At 42.5% G+C, this 21700-nt stretch overlaps 1 protein-coding gene across 13 annotated transcripts in view; it reads right to left on the reverse strand.

The window, feature by feature from the left end:
• Positions 1 to 20109, reverse strand: part of SYNJ1 (synaptojanin 1) — a 91213-nt gene extending 71104 nt beyond the window's left edge. For 8 of the 13 annotated variants that reach the window (XM_058731886.1, XM_058731892.1, XM_058731887.1 and 5 more), the window contains exons 1-2: positions 19240 to 19261; positions 18784 to 18929 (exon numbers count right to left, since the gene is read on the reverse strand). In XM_058731886.1, the coding sequence (XP_058587869.1) occupies positions 18784 to 18907 (124 nt within the window). In that variant the 5' untranslated portion in view covers positions 18908 to 18929; positions 19240 to 19261. Of the gene's footprint in view, positions 1 to 18783; positions 18930 to 19239; positions 19524 to 19989 lie in introns of those variants that run through there. The other 5 variants (XM_058731899.1, XM_058731898.1, XM_058731895.1 and 2 more) reach the window with 2 other exon arrangements.
• Positions 20110 to 21700: the final 1591 nt, after the last annotated feature.

Here is a 21700-nt window from a genome sequence, read left to right on the forward strand (position 1 = left end):
AGCCACAGTATGGAAAGAGCCCAAATGTCTATCAACACTTGAATGGATAAAGAAGATGTGGTATGTATGTATATATATATTTGTGTATATATACGTGTATATATACGTGTGTATACGTATATACATATATACAAACATACATACATATACATATATACATATACACATATACATATATACAATAGAATATTACTCAGTGATCAAAAAGAATGAAACCTTACCATTTGCAACAATGTGCATGGAACTAAAGGGTATTACACTAAGCGAAGTCAGTCAGTCAGAGAAACACATATGATTTCACTCATATGTGGAATTTAAGAAACAAGACAGATGAACACAAGGGAAGGGAAGCAAAGGTAAGATAAAAACAGAGAGGGAAACAAACCGTAAGAGATTCTTAAATACAGAGAACAAACTGAGGGTTGTTGGTGGGATGGTGGGTGGGGGATGGGCTAAATGGGCTATTGGCATTAAGGAGGGCACTTGTTGGGATGAGCACTGGGTATTATATGTAAGTGATGAATCACTGAAGTCTATTCCTTAAATCATTATTACACTATATGTTAACTAACTTGGATTTAAATTTTTAAAAAACTCGGCAGGGAAAAAAAAGAAAAGAAAATGTATTTTTAACATTAAGTCATTGCCTTCCCTTAAAAACAAACAAAAAAAGTCATTTTATAATGTACTACATTCTCATGCAACAAAATGTTTCTCTTCTAGGGATGAGTGGCTCAGTCGGTTAAGCATCTGACTTTGGCTCAGGTCACAATCTTGCAGTTTGTGGGTTCGAGCCCTGCACTGGGCTCCACACTGACAGTGCAGAGCCTGCTTGAGATTTTCTCTCTCTCTCCCTCTCTTCCTGCTCCTCCCCCACATGCATGTGCACTCTTTCTCTCTCTCTCAAAAAATAAATGAACTTAAAAAAATGTTCCCTCTTCTAATAATGCAGAATAATTATCTTATCATGAACTATACTCCAAATACATGAATATATCATGTCGCTCAGGCTCCATGAAGACCCAACTATTAAACTGTCATCTCATTCAAACATTCCAACAAATGTCACGCTGCTTATTTACACTTTTATATTATATTCTAAGACTCAGGAAACAGGACAGACACACACACACACACACACACACACACACACACGCATACAATTTAGTCTAAAGTGCCTATTAGATAAAAGTATGCTAAAGGAAAGGAAAGCTAATTGAAAGAGTAGATATCACTTTCCTGCCCAGGAATTTCTTGCTTTCTCCTCAATATTAAATGAAATTTTAAAATAATTTTTAGAGTGATGAATGATGTTTCGGCCGAGGTATCTGTTTACTGTCTGTCATGACTATGACATCTAACACTGGGAGAGGTATTTTGCATGCATTATTCAATTTTCACAACGCCCCGTGAGCAAAATTACTACTATTTCCATTTGACATATGAGGAAACAGGCTTAGAGAGGTTATCAATTTGTTACTAACTTGTCTAAGCTTAAATAGCCAGAGTCACAGAACGCGGCTTCATGAGGGGAGGGATTTGGTTCAGTTCACTACACTAAACCCCAGCAGCCTAGCTCAGTGCCTGGCACTCAGGAGTTCAAAGATTTTATGCTCAATGAATCTGTGGATGAAATTTTAAAGTCATATGTGTTTTTAACTCCAGACATTTCCAATTTGCTAAGAGAAAACAGTGTTTTCTTCCTAAACGTTTTTTATGTAAGGTACTGTAGATGTTTTCCTCTTCTTCCATATATACTTCGAGGACTGGGGCAGAATTGAAGGAGGTCTTTCGTAGGCTGTCAGAGCCCAGGCTGACTACGAACAACGGCGCTGCGCATGGATATGAAGCCAGAGGCAGGGAGAGAGGGCATCCACTTGAGGGGAAGGACAGCCTGTGATAAGTCTGGGTGGGGCGAGGAGGGTGGTGTCCACCCAGAGGTGTTGGGAGTGGCCTGGTATGGTAGGATGAGCTTGAGCAGGGTGGGGAGGGCAGGGTGCCCTGAGGGAACCCAGAGGCAGGGTGTTGGAGCCCCTGTGGGCTGAGGAGGCCATCCGCGTGGTGGCGGAGGCTGCAGCGGCAACAGGACCGTGGCGGATGGTCAGGATAATGGGAGCCAGCGTCCTCACTGTCAGAGAACGAGAGTGCCAATATGGGAAGACAGAAAACCAGAATGGGCACGGCGGCGCTGACTGAAATTGAAGTTACCACTGTGAACTCATAGTTTTCTAGACAGACATGGATATAAATGGGTGTTATACAACCATCAATACCCACACATAGTTAACTGCATATTCTCCTTAGCTCCATCCAAACAGGGCCTGAGATCAGCAGTACCCCAACAGCAATGGCCATACCTAGCACCGAGATCTTGCTTTCTAATACCATTTTCCACTGTAAGGACTCCTTAGAGAAATGGCTGATTCCAGGGCAAGGGCAGGGACAAGATGAGCCTGGAACATATTCTGTGCAGAAAGGGAGTACTCAAAGACTAATGGAGACATGGCACAAAAATGCAAAGCCAGCTCTACTAGAGAAATCTGGAACAATTTGAGCATTGAAACAAATGACAAGAGTAACAGATTAAAGTTAAAGTGTGATGAGTAATGGCGTGATGTTTACATACTCACAAAGCACGCTTGTTATACAAGAAAAAGGAGTCTGCCAGAGAGCACCTTAAACAAATAAGCAGCGTGCTCACCAGCAGTACTGGGACAAGTCAAAACTGTGTGCACCTTGACAGGGTACGGTGAAAAGAACACACACAGCAGCACGTGCGTAATATTCCTGCCAAGATACATGACCTGAATCTGAGCAAGAGGAACCATCAGACAAACCCAAAGTGAGGCCCAGTCCGCACAACAGCCGGCCTTCGTCTTCAGAAGTTTTAAGGTCATACACGTCAAAGACTGAGGAACTTTCCCAGATTTAAAGAGACTGAAGAGGCATGACAACCAATAAAATGACAGATCTGAACTGGATCCTTTTGCTCTAAGAGTCGTTGTTGGGACAACTGGTGAACTTGAATGGAGTCTGAGAATTAGAAAGAAGGACGATGTTAACTTTTTTTTTGTCATAGTGTAGTTACGAAGGAGCAAGTCTTAGCTATTCTAGGAAATAAGTAATGGTATTTGTGGGTGACGGGATGTCATGTCAACAGCTTATTCTCGATAATTAAAAGTTCTTTATACTGAACTTCAGCTTTTCTGTGTTTTTGACATTGTTTCAAGATTAAAAAAAAAATAAATGCAACCATTAAAAATAAACTTATAAAATACACATGCATATTCCTAAATTAAGAGGCTTTTCTCTCTACACAGCACTAAGATAAACTCTTACAGCACCATGTTATCCCCTGACCATACACTTTTTAACAGGGAAAATTTTCCCTCATTTTATGAAACCCCATGAAATAGAGAGAAATACATGAGGTAAGAGGGAGAGACTTAAATTATTATCTTATTTCTCTGCTAATTTTTAATTCTAGAAAATAATTTGAGAATCTTCCACTAGAAGGGATTATTTAAAATAAAAAAGCCGTACTGCTTTCAAATAATGCCTATGATCTTTAGATAAAACACGGAATTTACAATAGTTTACTCATTCATCCCCGTCTTTCCTTTTCCCTGACGCTCTCCCCTTGCGGCCCACACCGCAGTCAAAACGAATAAAAAATGAATAACGGGTGACTCCTTATGTGCTCCACACTCTTTTCCCTCTTCCCCTTTGTTCACAGTGTTCTTTCCATCTGGAACACCCCTGAGTCATCTTTGCATTTCCAAACATTCCCCATCCGTCAATACCTCACTAAAATGCCTCTTCCTTCCTAAAGCTTTCCCCGATCGTGCTGGAAGTAAATCTTCCTTCTCATTATTTCATAGTACATTCACTTGTATACTCACAGCCACGGAAATGGTCTCGTTTCTTTTCATCTCAACAAATTACCAACCTAACCAGAGATGCCGAACGCTGCAACTGTTAAGTATGCGTCTCATAGACAAAAACAAATTGACAGGTTGCAGCACAAAAGGGAATGTTCTGTTAGTTTTAAAATTATACATAAAAAGACAGACATTTAACCTTACCATCAGTAGCATCTGAATGCTCTGGACGTTTATGGTGGCATGAGGATGGGACTGGGGAGGTGGGGAAGACAGGCATCGTTAACTGATTTCTTTTTCTTTTTAAGTTTATTGATTTTATTTTGAGAGAGACAGACAGACAGACAGACAGACAGACAGACAAGGAGGAAGAGAATCCCAGGCAGGTCCTGTGCTGTCAGTGCAGAGCCCAACGTGGGGCTCTATCTCAAGACTGTGAGACCATGGCCTGAGCCGAAATCAAGAGTCATAGATGCTTAGCCGACTGAGCCACCAAGGCGCCCCATGATTTCTAGCCAGGGTTTATTTTTTCTAATTTTTTTTTTTTTGAGTTTATTTATTTTTGAGAGAAAGAGAGACAGAGTGCAAGCGGGAGAGGGGCAGAGAGAAGGGGAGACACAGTATCCCGAAGTAGCTCCAGGCTCTGAGCTGTCAGCACAGAGTCCGACGTGAGGCTCGAACTGACAAACGGTGAGATCACGACCTGAGCTGAAGTTGGACACCCAACTGACTGAGCCACCCACACGCCCTACGACTTCTAAACACGGTTTAACCTAGTGGAGTTTACTAAGGATGCATGGAGAGCCCCGAGGAAAACAGAGTGAAAGAATGAGAGGAAATGAAAGTTCAGGGGAGACATTGGTAACAGGAGTCCAGGTTACTCCTTGCTAGTGCTGTCTTTCAACGTGTCCACTGTGCTTTCAATGAGGGGAACAGACTGCTCTGTGGTTTTCTTTTCTCTCTCTCTCCTGTTCATGTTGATGTTGTTAAGCAAACAAGATGCTAGGAAAACGAACCTTTCTTTTTACAAGTTACCGATTTTTAGCCACCCATCAAGGCCTTTAGCAAGTTCAGCTCGGGTAAGGAGGCCTGCACCCCTTTAGCTCATCTGTCAAACGTGTAAAGTAAGGCAAAGCCTGACTCCGGAAATGAACTGCTATTCACACCTCAGGGGTCAATAGTACCTAACTCCCTCAACAGCTTATTTCAAAGAGAAAAACTCTTCTTCCCTGTCACATTCGACACTACTTTTCACTTGTGCCTTCAATTTTTTCTTAATTTTCCATCTAATGTGAACATCATTTTCTGGGAACACAGAGCTATCTTAGGCATAAATCTATAATTATATTTTTAAACATATCCACATGTCAGTCGAGCCCAATGCGGGGCTGGAACTTACAAACCACGAGATCATGACCTGAGCTGAAGTCTGATGCTTAACAGACTGAGACACCCAGGTGCCCCTATTTTTTAATTTTTTTTAATGTTTATTTATTTTGAGAGAGAGAGAGAGAGAGAGAAGGCGGGAGAGGGGTTTAGAGAGAGGGAGAGAGAGAATCCCAAGCAGGCTCTGCACCGTCAGTGCAGAGGCGGAAAAGGGGCTTGAACTCACGAACCGTGAGATCATGACTTGAGCCAAAACCAGGAGTCGGATGCTTAGCCGACTGAGCCACCCAGGCACCCCTCTCTGATTCTAATCCTAGTGAATATGTGAATTCATGAATAAGGTCACAGAATAGAATTTAAAGCAAAATAAAATACATATCATAAACATGTTTTCTCATGAAAATATTTAAGGACGAAATGACATGATAGCCAGGATTTACTTCAAAATAAATGGGGAGGGGGAAATAGTGGATAGGGATACAGATAAACACAAGCGTCCATGACATAATCATTGAGGCTGGGTGACAAATACATGAGAGTCAATGACACCATTCTCCCTTCTTTGATGTACAGTTGATACTTCCCAAAATAAAATGATAAAAAAAGTTTATCCTGATAACATTCTTTGGCATACTGGATAAGTTCAGAAAGAAGAGAAAAACAAGATAACCCCGGGCTGTCAGTGAGTGACAGCAGAGGCTACTGGAATTCTAAGTAATTTGAGAGGTACTTTCTCCCACTACCCTAGACCAGAGGGAGATCAGTCAAAAGTTCAATGGGCATTTAGACTTTTATAACTTGAAAGGAGGCAGTAAATCCTACTGTCTTTAGAACGGCCCCGTAGTCCACTCGAAGGCCATCATAAGATCATCAAATGACAAATCTACAACAAATTGGAAAAGAAGACTTGGCAATTCCGGAATGGAGACCCCGGGAAGGGTATAAGTATTGCTGTACTCTGTCATAAATGTTGACCTCACGTTCATCCTAAATAACTTAGCTTTAATATCCTACTCTGTTGAAAACAGCCTTGGAAAATAATATGCTTGCCTTTGCTCATCACAGAAGAGGTTAAGAACTATTTAAACCTACGTTAAGCCACGAGGTAGTGATACGCAACAACGCCACTCAGACACCTTAACTCATTCGTTATTTTGCCTCGGGGCTCGCTTTCAAGGTTCTTTCCACTGAACGCCTTCCGGACTGAAAGCGGCCTAACCTACGTTCCCTACTGAAGCCACAGGAAAGTAATGAAAATAGAAGCTGTAGAGATGATCTATTTATAGACTACAGAAAACACTCAAGGGTGTAAATCCAATTGTTCCCTATCAAAATTTAACATACCAACTGTCCTCTCTCACATTACTTGGCACCCTCTTTTGCCAGGGTGACTTACTCTCGTAGCACTGTAGCGAATGTTGTAACTGGCATTATTCAGCATTATTCGTATTACACCCTCCCTTCTCGCATTAGGATTTCAGGCACATAATGAAGCACTGGATCAGACTATCGAAAGTCAGATTAAGACATAATCATACACCTGTATTTTGATTTTCATGAGTTGCAACTCTTTGAAACAGGGGCTTCTTCAACAGAGAATAATTGTCGCGCGGTGATCACTTCTCCAGCTCAACAGAAAGAAACCAAATCAACTTATTACCTAAGATCACCGGATAACTTCACAGTCATTTGTTTTAAACTGAAATGGTACTCTGAGGATTAAATTTAAATGTAAATTTCTCTAACTTCTGATAATGACAATACTACAAACTAAATAAATAAGCTACCTAACGAAGGGCCTGCTACCCAATGTTAACATTCCGCTGTGGCTCAAACCTTCCAGATGGGCAACAGACGGTCTTTCTTCAGCTGATACAGAAGACCAAAATAAGGAAAGTCATTAAGAATGTGAAAACAAGATTACAAGTTAGTCCGCTCTTTCTAGAATCACAATTTGCTTGTGGTTGCACGCACTGCAGTTTGCGGTCAGCTCATTTGCATACAGGTAGCACTCTGGTGGAGAACCAGAGGGCCTCTCTCTAGTCAGAGGATCCTGGAGATCCCGCACACCAAGCTACTCATTTTCAGAAGAAAAAAGCTCGAGTTTAGTTGATTCATCCAAGGTCACAGAACTACCTGGCAGAAAAGCCACCTTCCATTTTATCAGACAGGAGTAAAAAGAAGTTATTTTAAAAGGAAAAGGTTCTCTTTGTATAATTAAAATATTAAAACTCCAGCTGAAAAACATTAAACTATCCAAATTAATGTTGTGTCTACACTACAAATCCCCATCTCGGCAACATCTCAAGACGATAACAACCTTTCACTAATTCACGTAACAAGTATTTCCTGAATGCTGACTATGTACCAGGACCCTGGCAAAGTTCTACAGGAAAAAAAGTCAGTGCCCTAACACCTTCTATGAGGAAGATAGCCATTATGTGATCATACAAATGCAAACTCATAAATGACACTGAATACTGTGATGGAATTCTGACAGACTACAACGGGAGGACCTAACTGAAAATTGTTGGGGGGAGAGCGGCGGTTACAACAGGCTCGCCTGCAGAAGGAGTGGAGGTAAAAATGCTCCAAGCAACATACTCTGTGACCCAGCAATTCCATTCATAAAAATACATCCAACAGAGATGTGTACATATGCGCACCAAAAGACGTGGATAAGGATGTTCGTCCCACTGTCATTCATAACAGAAAAAACTAGAAGCAAATGTCAACAGAATACTGGAACATTCACACCAGGGAATACTACAGAGTAGTGAAAACTGCCACAGGCTACAACAGGGATGATCTCCTGTACAGAACATTGAAAGAAGTCGGACCCAACAGAATACATATTGAGTGATTCCATTTATGTTAGGTTAAAAACCAGATAAAGTGAATCTATGATGTAAGAAGTCAGGTAGTGATTATCTTTGCAAATCATGGTCGAGATAATAATGGGGAAGAATGTGAGGGAATCTTCTGGAGAGCCAGTAATGTTGATTGCTCAACCTGGTAGTGTTAACATAGGTATGTTTACTCTGTAATAATTCATCAAGTTGTACATTTATGATTTATGTATTTTTCTACATGCATGAATAAATTTAGTTTTTAAAATAAATATTGAGCAACTTATCAAAATAACACCAGCATTTTTCACAGAGCTAGAACAAACAATCCTAAAATTTGTAGAGAACCAGAAAAGATCCTGAATAGCCAAAGCAATCTTGAAAAAGAAAACCAAAGCAGGAGGCATCACAATCCCAGCCTTCAAGCTGTATTACAAAGCTGTAATCATCAAGACAGTATGGTACTGGCATAAAAACAGACACTCAGATCAATGGAACAGAATAGGGAACCCAGAAACGGACCCACAAACATATGGCCAACTTATCTTTGACAAAGCAGGTAAGAATATCCAGTGGAAAAAAACACAGTCTTTCAGCAAATGGGGTTGGAAAAACTGGACAGTGACATGCAGAAGAATGAACCTGGACCACTTTCTTACACCATACGCAAAAATAAACTCAAAATGGATGAAAGACCTAAACGTAAGACGGGAAGCCATCAAAATCCTCGAGGAGAAAGCAGGCAACAACCTCTTTGACTTTGGCCACAACAACTTCTTACACAACACGTCTCTGGAGGCAAGGGACACAAAAGCAAAAATGAGCTATTGGGACCTCATCAAGCTAAAAAGCTTCTACATAGTGAAGGAAACAATCAGCAAAACTAAAAAGGCAACCGACAGAATGGGAAGAGATATTTGCAAATGACACATCGGATAAAGGGTTAGTACCCAAAATCTATAAAGAATTTATCAAACTCAAAACCCAAAAAAAACAAATAATCCAGGGAAGAAATGGGCAAGAGACATGAATAGACACTTCTCCAAAGAAGACATCCAGATGGCCAACAGACACATGAAAAAATGCTCAACATCACTCATCATCAGGGGAAGACAAATCAAAACGACAATGGGCTATCATCTCACACCTGTCAGAATGGCTAACATTAACAACTCAGGCAACAACAGATGTTGGCGAGGATGCGGAAAAAGAGGATCTCTTTTACACTGCTGGTAGGAATGCCAACTGGTGCAGCCATTCTGGAAAACAGTATGGAGGTTCCTCAAAAAATTAAAAATAGAACTACTCTATGGCCCAGCAATTGCACTACTAGGTATTTATCCAAGGGATATAGGTGTGCTGTTTCGAACGGGCACATGCACCCCAATGTTCATAGCAGCACTGTCAACAAGAGCCCAAGTATAGAAAGTGCCCAAATGTCCATCGATGGATGGATGAATGGATAAAGAAGATGTGGTATATATATATACAATGGGGTATTACTCGGCAATCGAAAAGAATGAAATCTTGCCATTTGCAACTACAAAGATGGAACTAAGGGGTATTATGCTAAGCGAAATTAGTCAGAGAAAGGCAAATATATGACTTCACTCATATGAGGACTTTAAGAGACAAAACAGATGAACATAAGGGAAGGGAAGCAAAAATAATATAAAAACAGGGAGGGGGAGAAAACAGAAGAGACTAATATAGAGAACAAACAGAGGGTTGTTGGAGGAGTTGTGGGAGGGGGATGGGCTAAATGGGTAAGGGGCATTAAGGAATATCTACTCCTGAAATCATGGCTGTACTATATGCTAACTAACCTGGATGTAAATTAAAAAATAAATTATTTAAAAAAAAAAAGAAAAAGAAGAGTATTTTGTTTTCTCTCTTCTTTACTGATTATCTCAAAATCATTCAGGAATTTAAAGGGCATATCTTTCAACCTAAACTAAGAGTGTCCAACTGACAAGAAGAGTTAATCCCTCTCCCCAAACACCAAATTTATTCACAATGTGAGTAATTTAGTGCCTGTGAAATGTACTCCAACATGAACACGTGGCTTGCATTATGTGACATAACAGGAGGAACTACAATGGCTTACCCTTGCAAAATCCATTTTAGTAGAAAAAGATAACACCCAAATTATTATTTACAAATATTAAAAAACTCAAGCAGATATCAACTGTTACCAATATAAGTATGATATGCAATCTTTAAAGCTGTACCTCTTGGCACTCTAATTACAAGGCTAAACCCAAATGCGCTAATCAACCCTACTCCTTGTTTCTTTCAAAATTACAGTTTAAACATAAGTGATAAAATTTCACTAATTCAGACTTTACCACCTCAGAATGGTTGAAAATGTTGGCACCGATTGCAAAGAAAAGCTGTATTATACCACTGGTTTTAAGCAATTTGTTTATATATTTGGGTGTAGTCGGCTTCATGTTTCTTCCGCTTGGGGCTCATTTAGCTTCTGGGATCTGTGGATTTATGCTTTTCATCAAATTTGGAAAATTATCAGCTGTTATTTCTTCATATATTTTTCTGCTTCAGCCCCTTCTTTCTAGGTTTCCAATTATACACATACATTGCCCATATGAACTTGTTCCCCAACCTACTGATGGCTCTGTAGTCTACTCTTTTCTGTGTTTCATATTAAGTAGTTTCTATTATTTGGTCTTCAAATTCAGCAATCATTTATTATGCAGTGTCTAATCTATTAATCCCCATCAGTGTATTTCTTTTTCATTTCAGATAATGTTAGTTTCATTTCTGTAAATTTGATTTGGGCCTTTCACATTTCTCATGTCTCTCCTTAACATGTTTATCTTTGCTTCTTGGACATATGGAGTATATTTATAATAGCTGTTATAATGTCCTTGTTTATTGATTTTAACAACTGTTTCTACAGATTGACTTTTCTCCTCATTATGAAGATGTTTTCCTAGTTCTTTGTATATATGGTCATTTTTTTAGTTAAAAAAATTTTTTTAATGTTTCTTTATTTTTGAGAGACAGAGCAACAGTGAGAGCAGGGGGAGGGGCAGATAGCGAGGGAGTCACAGAAACCGAGGCAGGCTCCAGGCTCTGAGCTGTCATCACAGAGCCCGACGAAGGACTCTAACTCACGAACTACCAGTCGGATGCTCAACTGACTGAGCCACCTGGGTGCCCCTGCATGTACGCCAATTTTTTTTTAATTTTTTTAATTTTTTTAATTTTTTATTTTTGGGACAGAGAGAGACAGAGCATGAACGGGGGAGGGGCAGAGAGAGAGGGAGACACAGAATCGGAAACAGGCTCCAGGCTCCGAGCCGTCGGCCCAGAGCCCGACGCGGGGCTCGAACTCACGGACCGCGAGATCGTGACCTGGCTGAAGTCGGACGCTTAACCGACTGCGCCACCCAGGCGCCCCTGTACGGCAATTTTTAATTGAATGCTAGACATTGTAAATTTTACAGAGTTGAATCCTGGGTATATATTTTGAATTCCTGTATTCTTAACCTTTGTTCTAGGATACAGGGAAGGGTTTTGGAAATTAAGTTATTTAAATAGGAAACAATCTGATCCCTTTGGGTCTTCGTTTTAAGCTTTGTCGGATAGGACCGCAGAGGCCTTTAGTCTAGGGCTACCTGGCCCCACTACTGAAGCAATATACCCTTCTGAGTATTCAACCCAAGTCCCAGAGTACTACAATATTTCCCCATTCTGGCTGTTCACAACTGAACTCTTCCCAGCCCTGTGTGAGGTCCAGGAACTTTTCTTCCTGCTCCTTTTTGGTAGTTCTTTCCCTGCCTTGGGTAGTTTCCTCACACGCCGGCACTGCAAACCAGCCGAAATCTCAAGTGGAACCCTGTGCACATCTCTGAGACTCTGTGTAGCTACCTCCTGTTTGGTACCCAGTCCTGAGAATTCCCACTGCCTTGGCTTGCACAAATCCCCTACTCTGTCTCCTCAAATCAGGGAGACTGCCAGGCTTTCTTGGGGTGCATCTCCCTGCTACTGTAGCCCAGAAGCACTCAAGGCAGTAAGCTAGAGTGATCAGTTAGAGCAATCGTCAGGCTCACCTTCTTTGTTTCCCTGCCCTCAAGTGCCAGGGTCTCATGCCGCCTACTGTTCAATGTCTGAAAATTCTTTCTTTCTTTTATTCGTTTTGTTGTTGTTACCTAAGGTGAGAGGGTAAATCCAGTTCCTGCTACACCATCACGGCCAGAAGCGAAACGCCTGATATAGTCTTGGGCTAATTATATTTTATGAGACAAGTCAGAAGACCTGGTGGGCCTGAAATTATATAATAAAATCACATAATGGAGTTTTACTGTTCAACGAGGGAGACACTGTGCTTTGCCTTTTATTTTCTCTCAGCACAGTTAAGTGGTAGAGAAAGGAAAGCACTTAGTAACTACTGGTTTGGCCCAACATTAACAAGTAATCCTATTATCTGGCCCAGGATGGGAAAGTTAGGTTAAAGTGAGGTTTTGTTTGTTTGTTTGAAGCACAGATATTTAAGTTGCCATTTACTTTCTCTTCTATCAAATAGGAACATTCCCAAAATTACTTACAAAAAGAAAATAAATTTTTGCAACCCTGACACAAAGTGATATGTAACAAGTCTAAATTTCACCATGCCGGGCAGAAGAAGTCAACTATAAAAAGTCACTTCCTCCCTCAACTTAAATTCTTCTTAAAAAGAGGTAAGATATTGCAACTTATCTAAAGGGCAATCGTGCTGACAGCCAGCCTTTGGCAATTATAAAAAACGAAACAAAAACAACACAACAACTATGCAGGCCGCCTGTCATCACCACCTACTACACTTGTCGTCCAAAATTTTAAAACCTAACATTGAACTTGGCTCAGCAAAGCAACTCTGTATTTTTAATGACCTAACTCTAAATCAAGTTTCCTCTCTAATACATCAATAGTTTGTGGGCAAAAGCACAGCAAGTTTAACACTTCCCTCGTTAGATAATGCCATCAACTTCACTTAACTTTAAAGTCTTCCACTGGCGCTCCCTTGTTTTTGCCCTTCACCCCCCAACCCCCAAAATACTACCCACCACCCTCGCAACAACGCAAATAACAATTAAAGTGAAAAAATCAAATGGTAAGATTGTGTCGTTGGACCAGTTATTTTACCTCTCCAAGCCTCAGTTTCCACATCCGTGAAATGGGAGATAAAAGCACAAGCCACGGAATTAAATGAAATAAAGGATGTCTAACGCCACATCTCCTAAACCGTATGCTGACATGCTCTAGGACGCTTCAACAAACTCCCGTAAGAGCTGCAGCATATTTTAAATCGAAAGAAACACAGAGATCCTCAACAGCTGTTGCACTGCCCAAACTATTAGCTTGAGGTAGTTCAGAGTATTAACAGTGGAGTCCGTACTTCCTTTGATAACGTCCTATCTCTGTAAGGGTGGGTTTTCGGTAGTTGCTGCCGATAAAAAGCAAGTACGGCAGAAGCCGAACGGAAACGGGGGTGGAGCTGCCCAATCTGAGTCTGAGATGTGAAAAGCTGTTCAATGCTCAACAGGCACATACATATCCCATTAGTAAGTAACTGGTTACTTAGGAAGGAAAGAAATGATTTCCAATTTACTTGCATTATTTTTCAAATAGGTACCAGAGTTCTTAGGACAGAACTATTTAACATTTGGACCTAATTATTTAATAAGCAGAACAGTGGCCTAGGGGTGCTGTGAAAAGCTTAACGAGACACCACAAAACAATAAAGTGTAGGAACCTCTGGCTTGATGTTGTGACTGGGAGAGGAAGCTTCCAGTAAATGGCAACTATTATTTCATTATAATCGCTCCTTTAGAGCGCACAGTTTTACAGAAAAGGCAGTGTAATCCACATTCAGTGACAAAGATTTCCAGAATATTGTCCTATAGTTTTATGGTTCATAGTTCCGTGATAAAAGAAAAAAAAGTAGGTAAATGAAGAAACTCAGATGGACAAGCTGGGGTAAAACCAGGTCCAGCATGGAGGGATACAGCCCTGCTGTCTAGGAGGCACGTGATTTGAGTCCATCAGGATTCAAAAGGACTTGGAAAGCCTGAAAATCATCTTACCAGCGGGCAGATAAAAGCAATGAATCCTTCCTTCTATACTGGCATGTACTGAAAGAGCAACAGCTCTAATATTAAGAGTTCGGAATTTATCTCACCACCTTACATCCCATCTTCTAAACAGGTGATCCAGAACTTCTGTTTCTAGAAATCATCCTTCATTTCCCGTGTGCTGACCTCCTCTGCATTTCTTTCTTAGGACACAATTATGACCGTAAAGTATTTACCCTCTGCTGAAGCACGAGATGGGTTGAAAAACAACGAGATAGTTGGTGAATTCAGAGCAGAGCATGTTAGCAGTCAGACCGGCGACGTGCGGCAGTCCTGCTGTGTAACTGGACAGAAGAGGGAAACGGAACCTGACACAAAACTGGTGGATATCCCTCTTGAACCTCTTGTTGAATTAATTCCCGAGGAAAAATGTGTTATGACTTTCTGCTTACACTGGTCCAGACCCAGTATACTGGTCACGGAGAATCTACTGCCTACACTCAACCACTGCCCCTCAGACATCAAATTTTAGCTTAATTAAGCAGCTTTCTGGACTGGTAACTTCTGTATGTCTTTTCTGTCAGCAGTTCAGTCAAACACCAATTCTTTAAAAGATTAAAAAAAAAAAAATCAATTGTAGAGAAAAGAGGTACCATACTTTCAAACTTTTGTGAACTTTGCAAGCTAGCTTAGGTTAATCTCCTCCTCACCCCGGCCCACCCCCCACGGCACCACTTGAGCCACTTATTCTGTAACTGTGAGTGCAACACTGTGCCAAGCAGTAGGGATACAAAGATTACCAAGACATGGGTTTTTCCCTTACGGAGTGGAGCATCCAGACACGGAAGTTCCACATAATTAAAAGGGCTATGGGAGCAGGAGCACTACGGTTCGGGCTGAACGTTTCAAGAGAACTACTTCCTAATACACATAAGTATATTTACATTATACAACTAGTTATTGTGATATTGACATCAATAGGAAATAATAGCGTTAACATTCTGGCCACCTGGTTACTTCGGATAAAATGTGCAAGCTAAAAAGTTATCCCATAATCTAGCACAGAAATATAAACTATGACTCTAAAGCCTACGTAAACTATGCTCAGAATAATCATCCCAACCTGATCACGTCAGAATCTCTAGGGGGCTGGAGCCCAGGGAACCAGTATTTATGACCCCTCGCCAGGTGATTAAATATGCAAACAGGGCTGAAGACCCCCGGTTCACCGATTAAGTCAGAGCATCATGACTGATTTACATTTTAAAGCCTAGCAACATAAAGACAGAGTCCTGAGGCTGGATTGGTGGACACTCAGGCCCTACAAAGATCCATGATCTGAAACCGTTTTTACTGTGTTTTCACTGGCACCTTATTTTTTGATATGCACTAATAAGATGAAATGTAAGGTTTCACGTTGGGTATCTCATGGCACTTCTGGCATAAGCCGAGACAAGGAAGTGATTGTCAATCTTCAATGATATGTACTGCCTAAGATGTCTCAATTTTCAAACTTTACTCTTTAAAGCCAGGACAACTAGAGCCTGTAGAAATCACAAACTTTTGGTACATGACGGAGGCCTGCAAGGGTCACTTTTACCACCTGCTTTTAGAAAGAGCGCCTGCATACAAGCATGTGGAGAACCACAAACCAGCGCACAAAAAGGGTTTATCCTGTGATACGGACTGAGTTCTAGAGAAATGACGAAAAGGAAGAGACAAGAACGAGATGGAGTGGGCAGGTTGGCGCAGATTCTCAGGAAGGAAGACTGGAGCGAGAGTGACAGGCTTCGAGGGCAAAGGTGGAGACGAGCATTCTAGGGAAGAGGGTGTAGCAGGAACAGCATGATGAAGGGTGGAACAAGCACAGTACTTTGGGAAAGCACTGTGGAACCAGAAGAGTCTCCCCTGAAACGAGATCCACACCCATGCTGGACACACAGGGTGGGGCCAAGCTATGGAAGGCCTTGAAGGACAGGTTGAGGACTTGAACCTAATCTTCTTGAAAAGTGGGGTTACGCTTTGGTTTAATACCGAACGTGATTTTAGAAGATTCTTCTTGCAGATTAATAAGCAGACTGCACTGAGATTCAAGGCGCTGGGACTGCTGAAGAGAAAAAGAACAACTCAGTACCTTCCAAACGCAGTTCCCTGGATACATCAGGCATTTCAGAGATGTGAGATTTTAAAAACGAGCACTCTACAGCACAACATGCACCTTGGTATTGCTCCAAACTGAATGTCAAATTAATTTTACAAGTCAAAGGATATACTAAAAGGTCTGTCAGCTCTTAACATTAAATATTTCAAGCTATTACTCTAAAGTAGGAAAGCTAAGAACAGATCTAATAAATTATATATCATTTATGCTACTTTTACCAGGAAAGGCAACATTCAAACTCATTTTCCCTCTAAAAGAATTGCTTATATAGTCTAGATCTAATGAAAAGAAATACAATCAATAAAAGTTAAGACAATATTCTTTTTTTTTTTTTATAATTTTTTTTTTTTTTTAACATTTATTTACTTTTGAGACAGAGAGAGACAGAGCATGAACGGGGGAGGGGCAGAGAGAGAGGGAGACGCAGACTCCGAAGCGGGCTCCAGGCTCCGAGCCGTCGGCACGGAGCCCGATGCGGGGCTCGAACTCACGGACCGTGAGATCGTGACCTGAGCCGAAGTCGGACGCTTACCCGACTGAGCCACCTTGGTGCCCCATAAATAAACATTTTTAAAAAATAAAAAATAAGTAAATTTAGACAAATTAGAAAATCAGGTGACATCACCAAAAAAACCACCACATACAAACAGTTGAGAAATAGTTCAAGACGAAACCAAACCATTTCCCCCCAGATATTTTAAATTAAGAATTCATCAGTATAAAGAACTATATTTGTCGTCTGAAAAAAAAGGCTATGCCAATTAATACTATAACAAGTTATAGATCAGTTTATTTAAATATAAAAAACAGTTAGAAGGAATTAAGTCCATACTAAGTATAACCCATCTTAAGACTTGTTTTCTTAGAACACAAATAGCTCTATCCTGCTCACTCAAACCATGTTACTATATGTACCAAAAATATATACACTTCTCATACATTATAATTTGCTCAGCCTTTTCTCTTTTTTTTTTAATTTTTTTTTAACGTTTATTTATTTTTGAGAGAGAGAGAGAGAGAGACAGAGCATGAACGGGGGAGGGGCAGAGAGAGAGGGAGACACAGAATCGGAAGCAGGCTCCAGGCTCTGAGCCATCAGCCCAAAGCCCGACGCGGGGCTCGAACTCCCAGACCGCGAGATCGTGACCTGAGTTGAATTCGAACGCTTAACCGACTGAGCCACCCAGGCGCCCCACTCAGCCTTTTCTTTATGTTACTACCCTTTCTTCCAATCAAGATAAAATTTACTACTTTAGAGTTTTAAGATCAGGTTAACATTTTAACAGGTTAATACTCTGTATGCAAAATGCAGGGTCGTATGTATGCTGCTCACTTACTGAATCTGAAGAAAGTTTCAAAGTTTAAAATACTTAGGGACTTTTTTTTTAAGCATGACTTTCAAACGCTATTTTTAATTTATAAAAATATGACCAGTAGCTAAACTAATGCTAACAAAGCAAAAATATGACAAAGAAACAAGTAGTTACCACTAGAAGGACTTTAAAAACAGAATCACATTTCTAGTAACCCCAACCTGGAGTTCTCTGCCAAAATCTCAGATTAAGAAAGAAAACTAATATTCAAATTAGTCTTTTTATTTTTAATTTCATCCATTTGCCCAGAAAATAACCCAGACCACACTAATCTACTATTTTTCTTGTGGGGCAGTAGTCCTTTTCTTTATCAGAATAATTTTTTAAAATAACATGAAATCAATCACATTATCTCACATGAAATTCTAGAAGTTTACAATTCTCTCAATAAAAACGTAAGGGCCTCACCAAAGATACTCCAAAAACATTAGATAAATACTCTTGGAATTCATTACTATAACTGATATACAAGAAATCCTGTTCATTACAGGGGCACCTGGGTGGCTCAGTCGGTTAAGTGTGGGACTTCAGCTCAAGTCACGATCTCGTGGTCCCTGAGTTCAAGCCCCCCATAGGGCTCACTGCTGTCAGCCTGTCAGCGCAGAGCCTGCTTTGGATCCTCTGCCCCTCTCTCCCCCCGCCCCCCCCCCCCCCAAAAAAAGAAAGGAAATCCTGCTCATTACAGTAAAAATGTCAAGCAAGCCTATACAGGGTGATGTGATGTGATACGAACTGTGACAATATTTCTTTGGAAAGAAAGATTTACTTTTAGGAGGAGGCAAAGAATCCAAGGAAGCAAAAACCTGTGCCCAAACTTGCACTTCGCCCTGACCCCCAATAGAAACCTGCAAGGGGGGGTGGGGGGGGGTGTGTGGAAAAAAAAGAAAATGAAAGTTTAAAATAAGGTTTAATGAAAAGAAAATAACTGCATACTCCGCTCCACCAAATACAGCGAAGGGGCTGTCAGGGTCATCTCTAAAAAAATGGTTGAATCTGAATAATTTCAAATCAAAACAGAGGCATACTGATCAGTTGGGCTAATAACAGATGACTTACAAAGCACAGCTACGGCCCCAGACTCGAACATGAGACATTCTTCCTTATGCCTGGTTTCCACGATGAGACTGAAAGGTGGAGGATCCAGTTTGTGATAGATCCGAAATCCTTTGCTGAACGCCATTCTCCTTTCTTCAGAGGCAGCCCTGTGAAAACCAAGCAAAGCAAATGAAGCTAACGTTTCCTTCTGCAGCAAGGACTGCAAGGCATCCAGAAGTCCCTCCCTGCCAGGTTTTGATGGGGGGGGTGGGGTGGGGTGGAAAAAAACAAAACAAAACAAACGGAGCTCAAGGGAGCGAATGGTTTATTCCAAAAGATAAGCCGTCACTTAATTTTACCAAAAAGCCAGAGGAAAAGCTACCAATTCTCACGGCAAGGCAACAACACAAGGCTTAATTACACTCTATGTCCACGAACGGTTTGGTTAAGATGAGTTTCCGTTTACTTTGTGTTTACCAAAAGGAAAGATTTTGAGCGTATTTCGTTCGGAGTTGTTTATCAGCTTCCTGCTTCAGGATTTGTCACTACGTTGAAAGGGAACCGATTCGGGAACTTCAAGCCGTCCCTTTGCGGGGGAAGGAGAGGAGGTGGGAGGGAAGGTTAAACAGGCCGGTTCAAAGCTCCTTAGGGGGCAGGAGGAGGGAAAGGATTATCCGACACGACACGACTGGCTCTCCCGGGGGCGGCAGCGAAGGGCAAGGGAAGCGGCACAGGTTACCGCCACCTCCCGCCCGGCCGCAGGCCACCGCCGGCTGGGGAGACAGCAGGCGGAAGCCCGTAAATATGAATGGCCACCCGGGAAGAGTCACGACTCGGGACACGGACCCGACCGGGGATCCTCGTGGATCCCGGGCAGACGACCGCCCGGGAAAGCAGCTCCGTCCCAGGGGGGCGAAGCCGCCGAGCCGCCCGATCCCTTTATGCGCCAGCAGAGACGACCCGGCGCCCAGACCGACTTGGTTCCTCTCCCGCGGGCAGGCTGACAGCCGCTGTCACCACAGCCCCCGGCCCGACGCAGCGCCCCGCACAACCTGTAGTCTGCTCACAACCTCGCCCGCCCTCCCGAGCCTGGGCTGCCCGCGGTCGCCCCTCACCGTTCCCGCCCGGGCTGCGGCGGGGGAGGCTGACCAGGAAGCGTCCGCCCGCACGCCCGGCTGCCGGTGGGTCTGGCCGCGGCCGCTCCCCGCCCCCCGCCGGCTCGCTCACCTCTTTCTCCGGCTCCTCCTCCTCCTTCTCCCGCAGCCGCCGCCGCCACAGCCGCCGGAAGCGTCACTTCCGCTCCAGCAGGCCTCTCTTCCGCATTGCGCCGCGGCCGGGGGCGGAAGGCCCGCCCCTCGGGGGAAAGGCGGGGCGTCAGAAGGGAGGCTCCGCCCACTCCGGACCTCCCTGCGAGTCCGAAACGGTGGGCCGCCTGCTTCCTCCACGCGCAGCGACCTTCACCTCAGGCGGCCTGCCGCCGGGGCCGCGGCTGCAGGTCACTGGGGATATGGGGACGAGGAGGATCGGCCTCCCTGGCCCCCTCGCGGGGGCTTTTCAGAACTTACCAACCCTCCCCGTGAGCGCCAGGGAGGGACTCGGGGGAAAAGCTTTGGGGACCGGGTATTGATGTACCCAAGATGAGTGTCAGGACCACCCCCTGTCGCCCCCACCGGCCTGACGGCCGGGGTTGGGGGGGGGGGGCGGGTAGGGCTCGGGACTGTCAGCAGGAGGGCCAACCGGACGGCGCCTGAAGAGCTGTCCATGGTGTCTCCACGCCAACAGCGCTCTGTTCCCATCTGAGCGTCTGGATAAGCAGAAGAAAAACTAATGCCCGCTTTGGAACAACTCTGTCGGCTGCCTTTTCTTCTGGCGTGTTCCAGAGCTCTCAGGAACACTGTAGGAGAGTGCTCAGTTGTGCAAACGGTGGACACTCGGATGTCACAAACCAGGACCTCAAGACTGAGTTGAAACATGGCTGTACTCAGGCAACTATGTTTGTCACTGAATGGCGAAAAGCATTCGTCAACCACGCAATTTAATAACGGACGGCGTCCTAACCCTTTCGTTTTTTGATTTTTTAACAAATCACGCTATATGGCTAATATCGATGTTTCCCACGGACGTTTCATTTTCTTTCCACTCAGTAGACCTAAATATGGAAATGAAGTCAAAGCCAACGGGGCCAAAAGGAATTGAAATCCTGAAGAACCCAGAACTCTGAGAAACTGTTTCTGCTTGCCTCTGGTTTTTCTTTACCTCTTCCCCTTCTTGCCTTTATTTTAGGAGCAAAAGCAGAATTTAAACTTGTTATCTTGCACAAAGTCATTTCCCCCTCCAGGCCCTGTCATGTGACTTGATTTAACATTTCTTCATCCATTTTAGAGAAGCTGGACCCACCCTGGTTTCAGGATACTAAAGTAGCTCTAATTCGTTAGAAAAAGAAGCCATTTCTTTTCTAGAAGGAGAGATGCAAAGACACATTTAGTTCTGAGAACTGGAGGGGATTTCTCATTTAGTACTATTTACTTAGAAAAAGGTGTTTTTGATGTTAGTAGTGGTTACTGACAACAGCCTCAGAATTAAACCTAATTTAAACTGCTAGACTGTGGTTGCTTTTTTTTCCAGAAGAATCCATCTCAATTAGAGATTGCATTTGACGGAAAAAAAGTAGATGGGAGTGGGTGAGAATGGAAATTTTATTTGCCTATTCAGTTATGCGTCTCTAGCCCTGAAGGCATGGCAGATGTATGCACCAGAAAAACATATGGAAGGATATTTTGCTCCAGGAGAGATGTTGATGTTATTGAATACTTTGCTTGGGAGTTGTTTTTTATGACAGCTGAGGTCCAGAAAAGAGAAGTTGTTAAAAAATTACTGTTTCAAGTAGAGTTGGGACCAGAAACCAAACTTGCCCACCCCAAACCTAAGCTCACTTCCA

The sequence above is a fragment of the Neofelis nebulosa genome, chromosome 5 (assembly GCF_028018385.1).
Source record: "Neofelis nebulosa isolate mNeoNeb1 chromosome 5, mNeoNeb1.pri, whole genome shotgun sequence".
NCBI lineage: Eukaryota > Metazoa > Chordata > Mammalia > Carnivora > Felidae > Neofelis > Neofelis nebulosa.